We start from the raw sequence: 19,388 nt of genomic DNA, 5'->3' as shown, positions 1-19,388 counted from the left end.
GGTACCTGGGGTAAAATTTACTAGGGACTTACAGCAGTGCTAAAGTGCATAGCCAATTGTGAAACAATCATACATCACTTTATTTTAAGGAAGGAGGACTAGCACCGAGGTCTGGTTAGCAGCATCTAGAAGCTAACAAGGGGACAAAAAGTGGGAGAACTGCAACAAAAAACGAGTTTCCTACGCATAGTTCCACTTTAGTTTTATATTTATTTCTGGTATTTCCTATTCTTTCCACTCTGCTTCTATGAGACTATTCTGGTGCTTTGTACATATTTTTTCTGGTGCCAGGCTGCTAGGTTGGAGAACTATGGACTGTCGGTCCCGAGAAAGTGAAGCATTCTGCATTTGGGAAGATGCACGCACTTCAAACAAAATGCTTCATCCAATGAAGAGCATTAAATAGGCATAGTGAAATCAGAGCTATGAGCAAACTTTGTGATGATTACATATCTGAGATTAGGTCTTCTTCCCGACCATCAAGCCAGAGGTGAAGAGGATTTCTATGCACATCTAGGATTCATAGTACCAACAATGGAGTTGCTCAAGTTCATAAATAGTTTCATTGAAAGATGACCCCATATACACAGATCCACAGTGTCCCCAATCTCAGAATGTGGCAGTGTGTGTCAAGTAGGTTGCCTCCAGGTAGGCTAAAGCAGTGGAGATTATGTGAACGACAGCTCATTCCTAAAGACTAGTAGCATGCCCGAAAAACAAAGGCTTTTTCCTCGTTGCTACAATTGCTAAAGAACAATTTACAATGATATGAAATAGTAAAACTGCTGTACTAACCGCTACATAAAATAAGTAGTATAGCACTCAAAATATAACTCTTACAAGGTTAGAAAGAACTTGCGCTGTACGACAGGGCAACCAAATGATGTCACTTGCTAAGACTAGCAGCCTAGTCAGTAGCAGACAAAAACTCTGTTTGTGGAAGCCTAAAAGTTGACAAGAGGGGTGGATCCGAACTCCTTGAGAAGATACAAAATAAGAATACAGCAGAAAAGATGTTTTTTTCCCTTTTAACTGGGCCTATTGCCTGACTATACGCAAGAACAACATGATACTACTTTTTCTCTATTCAAAGCACATTATAAGCGTTGACTTGCGCAAAGAAACAGAGCTTGTGACAGGCCTAGTCAGGCAAAAAACTTCATGCACACACAAGAAAGTAAATTGACAACTGTAATCCAGACCACCTTAAACCTAAGAGTTATTAGAGAAGGTATCTTGTAACATCAACTGAAGCTGCATTTGTTACTTTATTAAAAGCAGTCTTGGATCAGTTAAGATTACGGAGTATTCTAGGTCACTAAAGGCATAGTGAAGATCCAGCACTTAATTGGTTGAATAATGAGTGCAGGTGCAGTGCCCAAAGTTATTCTCAGAAGCCTGCACTGATGAACGTTGCAATTGTTGAATACAAAGGCTGTGTGCTAACCCTTTATTTCGTTCTTGGGGGTTATTGTTTATGCTTGCGTTCTTTAGGTCATTGTTTTTCCGCCTTTTTTCTTCCTCCTCCTTTTCTCCTTTTGTGTTTGTCGCTCTCTTGCTCTAGATCAAAGTCTGAGGAGTAAAAATAAGTGTTGGTGCCCAAAAATGAGTGGTGGTGGTCCCTCACCTGCAACTACTGGCTACAATTAAGAAGTGGGAATTTTTTTTTTAAAACCTTCGGATTTTCTGTCATATTGACAACTTTAGCAGTTTTCTGTCATATTGACAAAGTTAGCAGTTTTCTGGACCACAAATACTCTCTAGGAAGCTTTACTTTAGGATTATCAGCTTTATTCTGAAGTCTTGATATTACAGATGGTAATATGGAGATGCATTTTGGAATACCAGCATGGCATTCCAAAATGCAATGCAACTCTTTTGTTGCCTGCAATTATGCTCAGCATAGGGTCTCTGCACTGTAAACCCAATCTTTAGAAATCATTTCAGTATGACATTAGCAGATTCGATCTCCTATGACCGGCCCAATCTAACCCCCTGTCATCTGCACACTGTAGCAAAACACTCACCTGTGCCACTCCTTTGTAAAACACTCTGCTGCTAGTTCTGCCCTATATAAATACTCTTAACAACATGAAGCAAAGTTTATTAAAGCAGGGCAGGTGAACTGGATTTGTTGAAAATAAAGAATTTGCCAATCAGTTTATGAATGTGAACTGCACAATTTTACTCGAAAGAGATTTGTTTTTAGAATAAGAGGCTGTATTTAAAACCCCCCAGAGGCACTCTTGGTTTGTATTACCCCTTAACTTTGAAGGTATGCCTAAAACCTCAGAAACATGAGGAATAACATCAAGTGTCCAAAGGTAACGGGTTCATCACAAACAGTAAATCTGGAGAAGTATTTTGGGGAATGAAAATGAATGGAAATTCTTAGGAATGCAAGAGGGAAGTCTTGGTAACCTTGCATTAAGGAGTTAACCACAGTTTCAGATCTTAATCAGCTAGTAAAGAACACGCCCACTAGAGCACCTATGAATGGCATTTCAAATTGGTGCAAAACATTTCTCTGGCACTTTCACACCAAGTTACTTTGGTGAGGTTCCCAGTCATTTTATACCAAAATATAAAAGGTTTCTACATTTATTTATTTAGATAAATTAAGAAAATATGTCAGGATTATTTACATCAGCCTCTTGCATAGTAGAATTCTGGTAGGGAATATAAAGCTTAAAATGAACCAAAGATCCTTGGACAAAAAGGGTGTCCGCGTGCCAACACACTGGGGCAACTGCTCCTACCATACCTTTATTTACGTTGTTTTTTTCTATACTGTATCCAATGCATTAGAGTTCAATTCAATGGAAGGCCTAACAGGGGCATGTAATATGTAGAAGACAGAAATTAGATCATGGAACAAATTACAAAGTTCCCAATTTATATAGAATGGACAAATGTCTTCACAAAACAGAAAATGGAGTAACCAGCCAGTTTTAGGTCTCGCCTGCCAGACAGCAAACACCGTCAGGTTGGAAAAGCCTATTGCACGCTTACCGCAAACTTACAATGGGCTTTTAAAATTCTGACCAATAGGGCTTGCTCGTATGCTTCAGTAAATAAGGCATCACTTTTGTATCCTTCAACTATTCAGAAAGAGTTGGTCCAAACATTTAAACTCCAGAACCTAAATTATTGACAGGAAATTGCCGAAAGACATGCACAACAGTTTGCACTTTTGCCATCTTAAATACCTGAAGAAAAAGCATCAAATGATACCAATGGCATTAAAACAAATGGAAGCACTTTCGAGGGGAGAACGTCACTAAAGTTCAGGGTAAACTTCCAGCTGGGTAACTTTGCTCACTGCATCAAACTAGCCTGATACATGTGAATCATAATTTCAAACGTTTGGATTTTTTGAGGGGATTTTTTTTTTTAAACCATGCAATTGTTGCTGCTATTTTATGTATCCTCAACAAGACAGGTATGCTGCTATTTTATGTATCCTCAACAAGACAGGTATTATGCTAACAAAAATGTCCGTCAATGCTGTCACCATTTTTCAGTTTGAAGATAAAATGTCTGAGGTAGGCATAAACTAGTGTAATGTAAAACTAACATCTTTATGTCATAGTGATCATGCACCTCACCTGGGCACCCCGGGTTAGTGCGCAGTGCTTTCTTGTAATAAGCCAAGGCCCCACGGTAGTCCTTTTTGTTAAAGGATATGCATGCTTTACCTGTAATATGATAAACATTAAACAAACTTTAGGGTCTCTTTTTGAAAAGCTCTTCCACCAAACCCATTCTTTTGAGAGTGAAAATTGCATCATAAAATCCAATGTATCTCAACAAACTTTCATGCTCATTTGGCATAGAGGTAAATTATGCAAATTTATATCACAATACACCAGAAATGTGTACATTGTTTTATGCATGACTTAAGTACTATTGGTAAGTCCATTATTTCAGACGTGTGCGTGTGTCATCACAAAGCTTGTCTGAACCAAATGCTATCTGAAGCCCAAAGCAAATCTTCTTTCATGGGACTAAAGTATCCTGGCACAATGGATAACAGTAAACCTGGACATTAAGCTCACCTTATGTTTTTGAAAAAGAAACAAATGACGAATGCCTGCCAGTTACAAATAAACAAGTGGGAGGTATTAAAAATGATCAACAATACTAAGCTCGGCATAAAAGCTATGAAGGAAGAACTAAGAGCCATCAGCCTTATGGTGATGCAACATCGGTATGTGTTGGGACTTGCTGACTGAAAAAGGAGGGTGGGGTGTGTGCCAAGATAGGTGCATCCGATGTGCTTTTATCCCTGGAAACAACATGGACAACAGCACATTGGCACTTGCTATCCAAGCACTGCATTATGTACAAGCTGAGATGAAGGAGGGAGGAGCTCCTGAGCAGGACTGGTTTTCCAATTTATTTTCCTGGTTCCTCCAATGGGTTACCAGAATGTGCCTGTCACTACTCCCGATTTTCATTGTTGTACTGTTTTTGTGTGGTTTCTTGCAACTGGGGGTTTCTTGCTAAAAAAAAAAAACGCAGTCCTCAAGTTGGGTAGAATGCAAGTAACTAGGGAATTAGTAATAGACACAACAGATACACATTGAACCTCAAATAATGTGACGGTCATGAAGTATGGGGTAAATGATGTAGTTGAAAATTCAACTAGGGGGGGAATGTTAATAATGAAAAACACAATGTCAATGTACACCATGATATATGTACATATAAAAATGAACGCGCATCTCCATTGTTGAATTTACCTGATGTGACATCTTTCTCCACCCCGAGTTAGAAACATGTGGTTAGGCAGGCCCTGCGACCTAGGCCCGAAGCTACCGATTGACAGATTACAGTTGGAGGGGGTGGGGGTGGGGTGACATGTAACCATTAGACAGAACACACAAACAGGAAAACCCAGATCGATCACACAGAAAGGCAGCTAAAATACAATGGTCTCAGGAGACTGGCCCCAATAAAACGGAGGGGAGGGGAGCACATTCTCAAAAACACCATAAAGTCATGTGCCAGACTAAGTTAGGAACACACAGCCAATCAGAACACAGCATGCACATTACACGCAGTGATCAAGAGCTCCTCATGCTGGACATCTGTGGTTCACACAAGAACCAAGCCCACCTACGCGTCTTATCCACCAGGTATATGGTCCTGTGACCAGACCCAAACTTCAGTCGTCGAAGGAATGCATAAATTGTTTTATGATGTTGCATGTAAAGTATAAAATGACGGCCAAAACCAATGTGCTTTTAGACAGTTTTTAGACTCAAACTCTCCCAGCCGCTGCGTTTAATTAAACAACTGTTCTTGTTTTGCCACACGCCTTTAGTTTTTTTCAAAGGTAAATTGACATTCGAGCAACATTTCTGTCGCTCTGTACGTTTGTTTGATAGCCAAAGTGCAATTGCTTCCCTCATCCAGACACAAGCACGTAGTTAGAAATTGTAATAGCCACCATCACAAAACATTGTTTTCAAACGCTTGTATGAACTCCAGGGCACTTTTAAGAGAACCGGATGGACATACATTAATTGTTTTTCAGTAGCGCAGAAGTCATCGCTTCTAATCTTTGCATAGCACTTTTTACGTCATAATCAACAACTGTTTTGATCACTTTTTTTTTTTTTTTAAAGAAATACCAAGTAAAACGCACACCAAAAATTTACACTTATTTTTAAAAGTGCGTGCAGGGGCACACATCGTCAGCCATATATACATTTGGTTTCTTAAAAAAGATCTAGATCTTAAACTGTTGACTGTGGAACCAGTATGCTTGAGTTTTAATCCCAACTCACTCAACTACATTGTGTAATCTTGGCCGATTCCGGTAATCTACATGAATGTGAATCCTATCTGAATAGTACTAAAAAGATGTGGAATAAAGATAATAGCTCCACTTGCCTGAGCACCTTGTGGCATATCTGGATGTTTAGTGTGACAAACAACAACATACAATTCCACACCACAGAATTCAAAACCAACCAACATAATTACGCTCCACATAATACCACTCAACACAACAGGATTCAACTCCACATAATGACACTCTACTCAATACCATATAAATTCACCCCACATAAAACCACATAGCAACAATCCACACAAATACACTACACAATGTTACACATAATTACAATCAGCATAAACGGCAAACAGTTCCAGGCATTCTATTAAACATCATCCAGTAATTCTCCAAGCCCCACAGAGAAACCACAGACGTCACTCCCTCCCAAGACCTCTGCAACAAGCTCAGCTCTTACTTCCACCTGAAAAATCAAAGCCTTCTATGACAACTTCAGCAAGCAGACTCCAGAATCCACCCTTCCCTCCAGCAACGATAGCCAGCCCACCATCACCGACTGGACCCCGGTCACCACCGAAGATACTACCATGAAGAACTCTAACTCAGGAGCCCCCAGGGACCCCTGCCCTCTGCACATCTTCCACAGAGCCGTCGCCGCCATTGCGCCCCAGCTACGACGCACCATTAACGCTACCTTCGAATCCGGTACCATGCCTGACTGGAAACGCGCATAAGTTAAGCCCCTCCTCAGGAAGCCCTGACGGACCTAAAAAACTACCAACCCATCTCCCTCCTTCCCTTCGCAGCCAAAGTCACCAAGAAGATCGTCAACACCCAGCTGACATACTTCATTGAAGAGAACTCCATCCGCTCCCACTCCCAATCCAGATTCCGCAGCAACCATAGCACCGAAACCACCTTCCTAGCTGCCACGACATCCGCATGGTCCTTGATCAAGGCCACACGGCAGCCCTCCTCCTTCTCGACCTCTCCGTAGCTTTCGACACGGTTTCCCACCAAACACTCGCAGCCAGACAACACGACGCCAATATAGAGGAAACCGCCCTCGACTGGCTCCGCTCCTTCCTCGCCGGCTGGACCCACAGGATCAGATTTTCACCTTTCCTCTCCGAACCCACAGAGATCAACTGCAGTGTCCCACAAGGATCATCGCTCAGTCCCACTCTCTTCAATATCTACATGGGACCCCTCGCCGCCATCGTCAGACAGCACGGACTCAGCATTGTATCCTACACCGACGGCACCCAGCTCAGTCTCTCCCTCATGAAGGATCCCTAAACCACCAGACTCTGCTTCCAAGAAGGAATGAAAGACGTCGCTGCTTGGATGCGCAGCAGCTGTCTGAAACTCAACTCAGAGAAGACAGAAGTCCTAGTCCTCTGAACACTCCCCTCCGCGTGGGACAACTCCTGGAGGCCCTTGGCACTGCACCGACCATGCCCGAAACCTCGGCATCAAACTAGACTCCTCCCTCAACATGACCCGACAGATCAACCCCATCACCTCCACCTGCTTCAACACCCACTGCATCCTCTGCAAGACCTTCAAGTGGATCCCCCCAAAGGCAGAAAGACCGTCACCCACACACTCATAACAAGCAGACTGGACTACGGAAACGCCCTCTATGCGGGAATCAACAAATCCCTGTTACACAAACTCCAGACCATCCAGAACACAGCAGCCAGACTCATCCTCAGGATCCCACGACATGAGCACATCACCCAACACCTGCGAGACCTCCACTGGCTCCCAGTCAAGAAGAGTAACCTTCAAGCTACCCACCCACGCCTACAAATCCCTCCACAACTGCAGACCCAAATACCTCAACGAAAGAGTCTCCTTCCACGTACCCATAAGGAACCTCTGCTCAGCCTACCTGACCACGGCAGAAACCCCGCGCATCGGCAGAATCAGAGCGGGTGGGAGGGCCTTCTCCTACACTGCGGCCAAACCCTGGAACAAATTCCGGGTCCGCATCAGACACTCCCCTACTCTGCACACCTTCAGGAAGAGCCTCAAGACCTAGCTGTTAGGCTGATCAGGAGATGCACATCCCCCCTCCCCCAGGGCCTTGAGACCCTCTCGGGTGAGTAGCACGCTTTAAACCCCCCCCGATTGATTAAACTCCTTACATATGCATTGTACATAACATAATTAAACCCCCCCGATTGATTAAACTCCTTACATATGCATTGTACATAACATAATTAGACAATCAAAATAATTAAACTAAACAACATAATTAGACAACAAACCACATACATCCGATCAAGATAACCAAATTACACATCATGCCACAAAATTCAACAACGCACCACATAATTAAACTCCACTACATACCACTCCACAACACAAAATCCCAATCCACATAATTACACTCCGTGACACAAAATCCCACTCCACCTAATTCCAGGAGAATCAATACCACATAATTACTATCCACATAATTCCACTACACAAATTCAGTCCACATCACAATGTTCCGACCCACACAATTCAAAATCAACCCATATAATTCCACTCTACACCATATACATCCACCCCCACAACATTGTAATTTACAATGCCAATAGCTCTAACTCTCGCAAAAGAAAAAACCTATTGGCTTTGCCTACGCTGTTTTTTTTTTGGGGGGGGGGGGGGTGACTGCTCCCATTTGGTGGTATGTCCATACCCTTGTGATGTCAGACCAGCGCCCTCAGAAGTGCTGTGCATGGTCACAATCTTTAGCCATAATATCCACACTCGCCCCAGCGACGTTGTGTAGTTATACACTGACTGGAGTCTCTGCAGGTATCTTTATATAGTTCTCATTTGCTTGTTTTGTTGTACCTCATTTCTTGGAGAGTTGGGTGGGTCGCATGGAATCCAGAAAATTCTATAGGTAATCATTTAGTTTTAGAGCACGAATCTTTTCTGGATGGACTGCACACGGTTATGCTGTCCACATTACACCACGTCATTTCTTCCTGTGCCTTTTGCATTAAGACCACTAGATCTTCCCAAATCCCCGTTGCTTGTGACCATTCATTTTGGACCCATTCCTGTATTAGCCTCATGTGCAATCTTGTGTATGGAATCAGTAGGATGCAGGAGGTCACTATGCCCATCATTTTCACCACTGCCCCTTGTGGTAACAGCAAGACTGTTAGTGCCTGGATCCTCAAGGGCGGGGAAGGCCATAGCCTTCACTGTGTTTGTTCTTTGCCCAGAGGAAAGTCTTTTCCCTCTCTGTTTGAGGTGATATTTCTTTTACCCTATCTGGTAGAGCAGTCCATGACCATGTTGAATTGCTTACTGCTCCGGAAGGATGGCTTTGCTTTTACCAGCCAGCTGTATAAGGGTATATGTGCATCACCTTTCACCTCAAGTGAGCAGGTACTGCTGCTATGCCTTTTGTAAATACTCTGGGGGCTGATATGATGCCAAAGAGAAGCACCATGAACAGGTAGTGAGCTCGGCTACGAAAAAACGTAGAAATCAGTTTTGTCTCTGGTTCATGGGGATGTGCAAGTTAGCATCATTTAAGTTTATTGTTAACATATATTCTTTTTCACAGGTTTTAGCACCAAAAGGTGTGCCGAGTAGTTTCCTTTGTTGATCTCTACCATAAGAATATCTATATTGCCTGCTTTGCAGCAGCTCTTCTGCCTCCTGTTGAATTCTTCCTTCATGTGTGATTTCTTCCTTGGTCTTACACCTGGGACGTTGTCAAGAGTTCTATGCAAGAACCGTGCTGGATGATGTTGAGTATTCATTTGTCCGACATGGCTTTCCTCCATTCTTGGAGGAAGTCCCCTATTCAGCCCCCCAATTTGCGTCATGTGGCGCATCTGTTGCAGTGCAGTCACTTGTTTGAGGAACATGCTCCTCTGGATGCCTGTCCCCTTCCTCTTGTCTTGCCCTGAAAGGGTTGTCGCTGGACTGTTTGAAAAAGGCACTGCTGTGAGACAGCATACTGGTACGCGGATTGCCGTGTTGAGCTTTGAAAACTTCCCCTACCCGTAGGCCTTCTCATGGGGCTTGCCCCTCTTCATGGGTGTCTGTGAAACTGCAATGCCACCATTGCCATTGCCTTGCAGACTGCAACCCTAACATGTGCTCTCCTGTCAAGGGTGTGCTGATGATGTTAGCCTGTTCCCAAGCCTGACACTTGCAGCCCAGCGAGTTTCTTCAGGGCTGTCCCAGTGACCTTGTAGCCTGCTTCCCAGCATCCAGGGCGAATTTCAGGCACGTATTAGCAAAGTTTTTCCCTCTTCTGTAAGGAGGCCGCTCTTCACTGGTACTACGCCAGGATGCACCCGTCTCTAAACTTGCTTCGCAACCCTCTGATGTGGTTTCTTGGCAAGCAGAGATTGCATACATGATGGTTGTCTCACTGGGCAAATTTATGAAGACACTTGGGGCAGACCCTAAAAAGCGTATTTTCCATCTCCGTCGAGGATTATCGCCTTATCTGTGGGTTCTCCGACAACGTGGTTGGTCAACACATGGGCCACCTACTATTTCTGAGATTTTCGGTTTTCTTCTGCAGTTTGCTCTTTTGTTCTACTGATTTTCTCTGGGGGATGTTTTTTCGCAAATTTGCTTGATGGTCCGTCGAAATCCTTGCAGCTTTCTTTACAGTTTCTGCAGAGCTACAGCTGTTGCTTCCAGACCCAAAGGCAAAAAAAATAACTTTCGGAAGATGGCGCCCACGCACAGGGGATTCCAACGGGTGCAAGCCTGACATCACAAGGCGATGGACATACCACCAAATAGGTGCAGACAACACCCAGCCAAAAAAACCAAACAAGCATCAGCAATGTAATAGCTCTCGAATTTACGAGAGTTTGAGCTATTGTAATTGTAATGGACAATGCCTTTTATTTATACGTTTTAAAAACCTGCAAGCGGTGTGTAAACACACACTTTGCACTTAAAAATGCGCTTAAGAGAAGCAAGGCTGGAAGTAAAAGAGGCTAAGTTACTGCCAGCCTTGCTTCTCGTAAGCAACGACTATAAGTACAAAGTGTGCGTTTATCCACCGCTTGTAGGTTTTCAAAAACACAAAGGCATGGTCATCTACAATGCCAATAGCTCAAACTCTCGCAAATGCAAGACCTATTGAATTGTAAATGCTTGTTGAGCTTGGAGGTGGCAGCAGCCATAGGAAGGCATGGCCTGTGACACAAGGCTGTGCATTTCAAAAGCAGGAGGGAGGAGCAGGCCGCTGCAGCCAAAACAGACCTCGGTCTTTGAATGCACAGCAAATGTTGCAAGATAACAGCAAGATTTACAGCCCTGTTTACAACAAAGCTCGGTAAACCACGAGCACTGGTCTTGAGTGCTCCAGCCTAAAGAAAGAAATTGTGCTCACAAGCTCTGATTAACAACACATGTAACTCAGTCCTTGAAAATGGGCGGAGCTTTTAAAGCCCATATCCCGAAGACAGCATGTCTAGCAGATACAGTGCAAGCGCTGCCTAGGCGAGATCTTAAAAAATAAAATTAAAAAAAAAAAGGGATGAGGAGGACTAAGGAGGTATTTTGAACCCAACCACTAGATGGTGAAGTAATGCACAGCATGTGAATACAGAATATATTAATGCTGCAAAACCTGAGGTCCATCACACTGCTTTAGACTGTTGGGAAACCTCAAATTCAGAACTAATATTGTTTACTAGTCAGTTAAAAGATACACAGAATTTAGACACAGACTGAACAGAATTGTTTCCAACAATTCAACACTATTAAAAAATGATGAAAATTCCATACCACACCCTTCCAAGCCACCTTACCAAGAAGTGCTGGAATGTTATTTGGAGACTGATTTAAAACGAAGTGGAACTGTGCGTCAGCCTGATCCATTTTGTCACCTTCAAGCAAACAAAAGCAGGCTCTTCCTAAAAGATGGTTCTAAACAAAAAACAGAAATGTGTTTTAGCATACTGAAGAACTTTTGTTAATATTAGCCACAAATATTATAGATAAGCGTAAAAAATAACACGTGTGCCACTAGCATTAAATACTTGTTAAAATAACTGATACTTTTCAGTTTCTTATTCTCTTAAACCAATGACTGCATCAACATCATTTCAATTTGAGACCAAAAATGGTGAATGTAGGTTAATAAACTGTCCAAGAAAAAAAAAAGCATTTGTTGGCAATCACTGCAAATCTTAGAAGAATAGAAACCAATATTCCAATTCGACATCACTTTCTCTCTTCCATTGCCTAGACCTACTTCTGTCATGAAATACGTTTGTTACGGTGGAAGCTCGCGCGGCAAAAAGTCGATGCAGGTGCCAAATAAATAAAACTAAAATAATGTTCCCACTCCAGAGAGCCCTAGTGGACTATAGACTCCTGAGAAGGACGGTGCCAACTTGGTTAAGCAAGCTGCTTCCTTTCAGTTTCAGAAATAATAATTCAAATAGTATGAAAAAGAGATTCCTCTTTGGGCCCTGAGCTGGACTATCACAGTTCTACTGAAGAACAGCTTCTGTAACAGTTTTAAGTGGGACAATCCTGTCCCTTCTATACAAGAGAGTCCTGTAACATTTCCGGTTCCAACAGCCATAGTTCAGTCACATGCAGAACAGTCTCATGTGGCTACCTTCACCTGCAATCTTAATTACCCTAGGCACACCGCTGTCTGTAATCACTGCTGCTGTCAGCTCTCAACCAACTGAAAATATTTATCCCGACAACAAACATTAATTTGTAGACAGTCTTGTTTGCCAACTGAAAATCCCATTCCGTAAACCATCTCGAGTATCTTCTACAGCAAAACACAATGCCTTTAAAATTACCTGATCATACATGATAATTTTGTCTGCCATAGTGTACAGTAGCGTTGCTTGAGTAATGAGCTCTTTCTTGATATCTTTGTTCTTCTCCTTACGGGCCTGCTGCACATAGTAGGCAGCCAAAGTATCGAGGCAAGTCATTTGTTCTTTCTCGTGGTCTCTGTAGTCCAAATTGCCATCTATTCGGGCAGCTTCCAAAAGCTTCACAAAATCTTCTGTTTTTCCTTGCTTGTAATATTCCAGCTAGAAGGGGGGCAATTCAAATGGTTACAAATGATTCTGAAAATGTCCTCAGTTACAGTAAATTCTGATTAAGTTGTTCAACATTAGGACAAATACATACACAAACACAGGCCGATTCCAGTCAGTCTTATTTAAAAAAAGAATGGTAACAACGCTTTCCTCCTTATAACTTATCGCTCAATTTAATTCACATTTTGTACCATGTCCTCTGTTGTTCAACTATAGGACTTGGCTTTGTTTTTTTTTTTAAAAAGTCCCCAAAACAATACGTTCTTGGGAATGTAAAGATCTACTTAATTATTTACGTAGTTTATTCTCCACAATATACCTTTCGTCATGCAAAAAGTGATGACAAATCGAGGTCACCACCCTTGAAAATTGGGAACACAGATTCATAAGTTGGATGTAATTGAAGCTGAATGGACATTTTCTTATATGCTGTCCTATTAAAAACATGTAGCTTAAGTGAAGCAATACTGACCGCCAAAGCAATCCATATGTGAAGTTGTGTATGTTCTTGTTTCAGGATACTTATAACTTCATCTCCTTCTGGTAACTGGTCATAGTCGAGTTCAATGACCTGCAAAACAAGTTTTTTTTCGAGTTAGAAAATGTAAGTAAAGTCTGTTTATTCAACACTGTTCATCTGAAGAATTTAACCTGATTCTATCATGTTTGAAGTAGCAAACAGCACAGTCAAGCAAATGTCATCTAGGACCCTAATCAGAAGAAATTACTGTCACCACATCACAACGATACATTTCAAATATACAAACACGCAAATTGATTGGATGATACGTAGACCTTTGGGTTGAAAGTTTTCAATTGTAAACTTGATACCAAGAATACCAACACTCACCACAAGCAAGTAGTTTGCATGAGAGTATAATGCACCAAACTCACAAAAAATGTTGTGCACATTTATGAGAAAGGGCACTACTATTATGCAACAGAAGACAAAGGGTCATTACCAGTAATAATAATCCACATTTGTAAAGTGCAAACTATCACCCGTAAGGGTCTCTAGGCGCTGGGGGCCGTCTGGAAGATTAAGCAAGCTATTGCCCAGAGTCACATGGTGCTGGGCTAATCTGCCGCCGGCGATCGAACCGTGATCCCCAGATTCCGGAGTCAGTCGCCCTGGCGCCACACCTCTTCCTCTACCAAGGAAGTTTCCAAGGAGTGAAACAAGGCAGGCAAGCCAATCATGCTTTACCTCCAACAAGAAGGAAATCACACAAGTTTTGACTGACCATTCACAAAAGAGAACTGCACTACCTGTTTCCTTGTCCCCTTAAAGTAAGGAAAAGCTGTTTTGACCTTTTATAAAACTGGAATTTTGTCATGAAAAACGAGGAAACAACTGCACACTGGTTTTCATTTTCGTTCTGAAAGAGGATCTATTCCACCACAGAAAATGTGCACTTTCATTAGCGCAAAGAAATAACACTTTGACTTCCTACTTTGCGGCGTAACAAAATAGTTTAGCTATGCGTACAAATGTTAACTAAACAAGCTAAGAAAAAAAAAACAATAAAAGAATCCACATTAGTTTCCTTGACCTGTTCATGTTGATTGTCCAAAACGTTCTTAGTTTTAAGAATCGCATACTGCTGGCAGCAGGAGGCACCAAGCATATTTTAGAAGACACAACAGGTTCGCCCTGCATGCCCACGATTCTGCACCATAAGAATGTAAGGGACAGAGTGTGCACATAGATTTTTCCAATCCATATTGGCAACCTAGGGCAAACATTAAAGGCCCTAGTCATGGCAGGTGAAGTGAAGGATGTTACCAGACAATATAAAGAATGTCTGTAATGGTAAAACCTTAGTTATAAGCATTGCTTTTCAAAACAATATATGTTTTAAAGCACACTTAAGTAGACAAAACAGTTGAAAAGATGATGGCCAAAAAAACAAGCATTTGCAAAGCAATCAGTCTCACCTTTGGGACCTTATATGTATTTAGCTATGGAGCACATTAGCATGGGTGCTAAAACATCCACTGTTCTTTAACATGGAGGGAAAGAAAGCACCAAACTGCGTTACACGCCAGGTATGGGAACACATGGAGAGAAATATTGCTTTTCAGTGGGAAATGGTATAGTTCAAAGCTCTGTTTTTAATATAAAATCAGGCCCTTCAGTGGTCTTATCACTGAAAATACAAGATTTGAAAAACATTGTCTACGGGTGCTCGTGGAAGACAATTTCTATGGACTGGAATCTAAAGAATGCTAAAGTGATTATGGTATTTTACTGACCTCTGCTGGTCGTTTTCTATCAAGAAAGTTAAATAGAGGCAGATGGCACAAAAATAAAAAAGTCCTTCAGCAGAAAGCAATTCTGGTATTTTACTAAGCTCTACTAGTCGTTTTCTATCAAGAAAGTTAAATAGAGGCAGTTGAACAGGAAAAAGTCCCTAAGCGGAAGCAGACAAGTCCTAGGGCTGATCTCCAGAGCCCACAAAGTACATACACATTTAAGTATACACACGAGGTCTCGAATGCCCGACCTAAAAAAACAGCAGTCTGGCTGATAAAGTTCAAGTGTTGTGACCTTAAACCAAATTGTTTGACATACACATGGCAAGGGAGTAGAACAAACTGAAATGAATGGGGTAGTGGTAATATGGGCAAGCATCAGAATGACTGAGGTCGATCTAGGCTAAGGCTTCGGAGATGTGATCAGAGGAGCAGTGTGGAAATTAATGCTATAACCATGTATTCAATAGGTTTTAAAAACAGCATGAAATGCAGCACAGGGTGAAAACACTTCTCTGTTGCCTTGGGGGTCCTGGAATCCTAGCACATTATAGTCAGGATTTATCGCAAGTCAATACAAAATGAGCCTGTAATTGGTTTTCTTTTACCGGTGAGAGGAGGGTTTTCTGGTGCCTTCACAAAGCAGAGGGCTGGTGGCATTTAGGGGGGGTTGGGCCACTGGGCAAGGAAAACTCATACATATCTTGGAATGTACATGTCACAGTACAGATTTTTTAAATGCCCAGGAGCCCATAAATTCAAACCATATTGCAGTTAGGATTAGCAGTGTATGTAGGGTTTCATCTTCGCTCTGGTTTTTCGTAAACAAGACTTTCTTCTTATGTAGGTGACAATCTGCCTTTATAACCTCTCTTTGATTGGGGCTTACAGGGAGGACATAGGTTAAGAAGGAAGGGGTGTTTACTCTTGTGGTCAAATGCCAATGTCCATGAATACCAGATTTGTTATAACATCCTAGGTGGAATAGTTGTGCTATGGGATTGGGTGGCCAGGGAGGCAGTGCGTAGTGGAAGAAATGTGGATCACAATCGTCACTAGCAGCTATCAAACTGCACTGGTCTTCAACTGTGATATGGCCAGCCCTCCTCGTTGGCTCAGCTGCTCTGATTATTAGAGGTATCTTAACAATCTCCCATAGACAGTCCATAGAGATTCCTCGCTTAAATGAATTTAGGAGGGTTACTTTTGATGGCGTCTCACCTTCCCCTTCTCTTTTAATAGAAGAATGAGCTTTGCTGTGGGGCACTTACGACTTGGCAAACTGGTGGTATGAGGATTCAGGGACAGCAAGATAGAAGTGCAAGGGGATATTGAGAGAAGTGCAAGGGAAAAAAGGTAGAGCCATAAGTAACTCCACAGTCAATATAAAGAAGCTGAGAGTTAAATAGAGCCAAATTCACAAACTGTTGCAGAAGCCAAGAAAAAGCCAACATACTGAGGGGGCTGGATACTGGGTGAATCTAAGTTATTAATATTTGAGAATAGCCAGAGTTGAGCTACCACAGAACTCTCCATGACAAAAGACTTTCAGAGATGTGACTCTTGCCTGGTACCGAAAACACAAAACTGTTGCCAATACAAGAGTCTTAAATGGAAGTAATGAAGTAAAGATGTCAAGGAGGACAGGTTGCTTCAACAAACAAGTTTGACCACACCAAGTTGTTTCATGAAAGAATTGCATTTGAGCTCAGACATCATGAGTGTTGTGAAAAATCCTGCACTCATATTTATATCAAGGAACGTTTGTGCCTCCAGTGGAGGTTGAAACGCTACTTCTTCTTTGATCTTTATTTCGACTTCGTAAAGTCATAAAAGAAATTCAATACAAATAAGACCAAAACTTTACACACTAGTACACATGTTTAAAAATAAGAAGAATTACATCATCTACAAAGATATTTGCCACAGGTAAGAACTTTGTATAACACAAATAGAATTTCAATTTGTCAGAAAAGTTCTTCTAATATTCCACACCGCAGCTAAATACTTGCTAACAGCAAATACAGTTGAAGGGGATAGATCAGATTTTAACAATCGGTAGGCATCCAAATGATACCTAAAACCCGAATTTCTGCAAATGGGAATAATCCACTTTTTCCTTGATTTCTCATAGGAAGGACAAAAAAAACAGTAGATGAATTTCATTTTCCAGCTCATCAATACAAGCTGGACAGTTTTTAGAAGTAGGTGAATGCCAGCTGCTAGTAAGGGCTCTGATTGGCAATGCATTATGTCTCCATTGGAGAAATAGTTTCCTAAAACCAATGGGATTAATGTCATCCAGGACTGTCTCCAGCTTATAATAGTCCTTTATTGTTAAAAAAAAGTAGTAGACATTGGACTTAGTGTGTCACTTGCTAAGAAGGCAGTCAAATTACGGTCATAATACAAAGTAACCAAATCTTTGCGGGATATAGTACTGCAGGCCTCTTGCGGATTTGACCACAGGGCCAATAGACCCAACCCAGATAATTCGTCCTTTATATATTTGAACCATGGAATTTTCCATAAAGCTCTATGTTGGTATAATTCCACAAATTCACTCCGATAACTCGAGAGTTCGGGGGTTACCCAGAGTCACCTCCAGAAGGTTAGGGGCTTCACACCTAATTCCTCCTTTACTGATCTTAATCCCAGATCAAGCCTAAGGGGGAAAAGTGGTGAGCTCAATGGTAGAGCAGCCAAGTTCCGTAGGAACTTGTTTTCCGTAGAAACAATTTCAGGGGCACAATTATTTCCCCACAATTCACCACCGTATGTTACTGCCCCACGCGCCTGCATTTTGTAAATTGCGAGTGGCGAACCAATGGGGTGTGTCATGGATTTATTCCATAAATTTATGATACCCCCCACCTTTTGTGTTAACTTTAAATTTGATTTTATCTGGTGATGAGACCATGTCAGCTTTTCATTCAAAGTCAGTCCCAGATACTCGAAAGTGTGAACTCTCTCAAGACTGATACCATGAATGACCGGGTTGGGACGAGATGACCTAGGGGGGTTAAAGATCATAAATTTTGTTTTGGCCGTGTTAATTTCTAGTCCCCGATCAGCACAGAAAGAGACAAAACCATCCAGGACTCGTTGGACGCCCATAGGAGTCTTGGCCAGTAAAAGGGTATCATCAGAAAACATAATAGCTGAGATCCCTGTACCAGCGAGTCTTGGAGCGTCTCTATTTGGTACCTTGTTCAGATGGGCGATAAGTCCATTTACATAGAGGCAAAACAGGGTTGGTGCCTTACCCCGCTTTCAACAGGAAAACTAGATGATAAACCTCCTTCACTCCCACATCTGACCCTTGCAAAATTATTAGTGTGGATACGCACTATAATCTGTAAAAGAGGTGCTGGGAGGCCTAATTCCTGCAACACAGTCCAAAGTTTCGTGTGTGGGACCAGATCAAAGGCCGCACGTAGGTCAACAAAAACAGTATAAAGAGAACCCCCCTCCACCTTAACTGTCTTCCAGAAGAGCATACTCAATCTGAAGATCTGATCAATTGTTGAGACGCTCTTTCTGAATCCAGCCTGATAGTGACTCAGAATCTCAAATTCCTCCATCCACTCCAGAAGACGGTCTAGGATTAACCTCGAAAAGAGTTTGAGCAACGTCTATCAGACTGATAGGCCTATAATTACCAGGGAGCAAAGGCGACCCCTTTTTAAAAATAGGGACAACTTCTGCGCACAGCCATGTAGAGGGAATTGGCATACCCCCGGCAATTGCATTAAATATAGTTGTTAAATAAGGCGCCCAGACTCTGGGTTCGTGTTTATACAAATCACCAGGAACCCCGTCCAGCCCAGGTGCTTTGCCCGCGGGAAGAATAGATATAGCGTGTTGAACCTCGCTTAGGGTAAAGTTAACCTGCTCTAGACCAGCAGCATTGCACAAGAGAGACTCACTCAGACATAGGGGGGTCCAAACAGGAATAATCGCCCCTATAGAGAGTACTGAAATGATCTTCCCATATTTCTGGGGCAATATTTGGTTTTACTGCTGTGTCAGGTTCAACTGTGCCAGTAGACACAATCAGCCAAAATCTCCGCGAATCTTTAGCCTGAAGGGCAGGCGTTAGCCTGACCCAATTTTCTGTAGCCCACTCAAGCTTGGCATAATTATTTTTTTTTTTTTGAAAAACCTTTATTGTGCACAGTTACATCATCCGACAATGTACATTCACCATCCAAGGTGTCAAAGCAGTTAGACAAGAAACCCATGCTTCCAGACAGTAGGACACA

General features: G+C 42.1%; 1 protein-coding gene across 1 annotated transcript in view; it reads right to left on the bottom strand.

Annotated features, from left to right (window-relative positions):
- CTR9 (CTR9 component of Paf1/RNA polymerase II complex) overlaps positions 1–19,388 on the bottom strand; it is a 178,270-nt gene that overhangs the window by 142,154 nt on the left and 16,728 nt on the right. The window contains exons 2-5 of the mRNA XM_085648181.1: positions 13,340–13,438; positions 12,619–12,858; positions 11,605–11,722; positions 3,609–3,698 (exon numbers count right to left, since the gene is read on the bottom strand). Coding sequence (XP_085504307.1) covers positions 3,609–3,698; positions 11,605–11,722; positions 12,619–12,858; positions 13,340–13,438 — 547 coding nt within the window. The remainder of the gene's footprint in view (positions 1–3,608; positions 3,699–11,604; positions 11,723–12,618; positions 12,859–13,339; positions 13,439–19,388) is intronic.

The sequence above is a fragment of the Triturus cristatus genome, chromosome 3_2, assembly GCF_964204655.1.
Source record: "Triturus cristatus chromosome 3_2, aTriCri1.1, whole genome shotgun sequence".
NCBI lineage: Eukaryota > Metazoa > Chordata > Amphibia > Caudata > Salamandridae > Triturus > Triturus cristatus.
The sequence above is the reverse complement of the archived record's forward strand: the minus strand, read 5'-3'. Positions and strand labels throughout refer to the sequence as shown.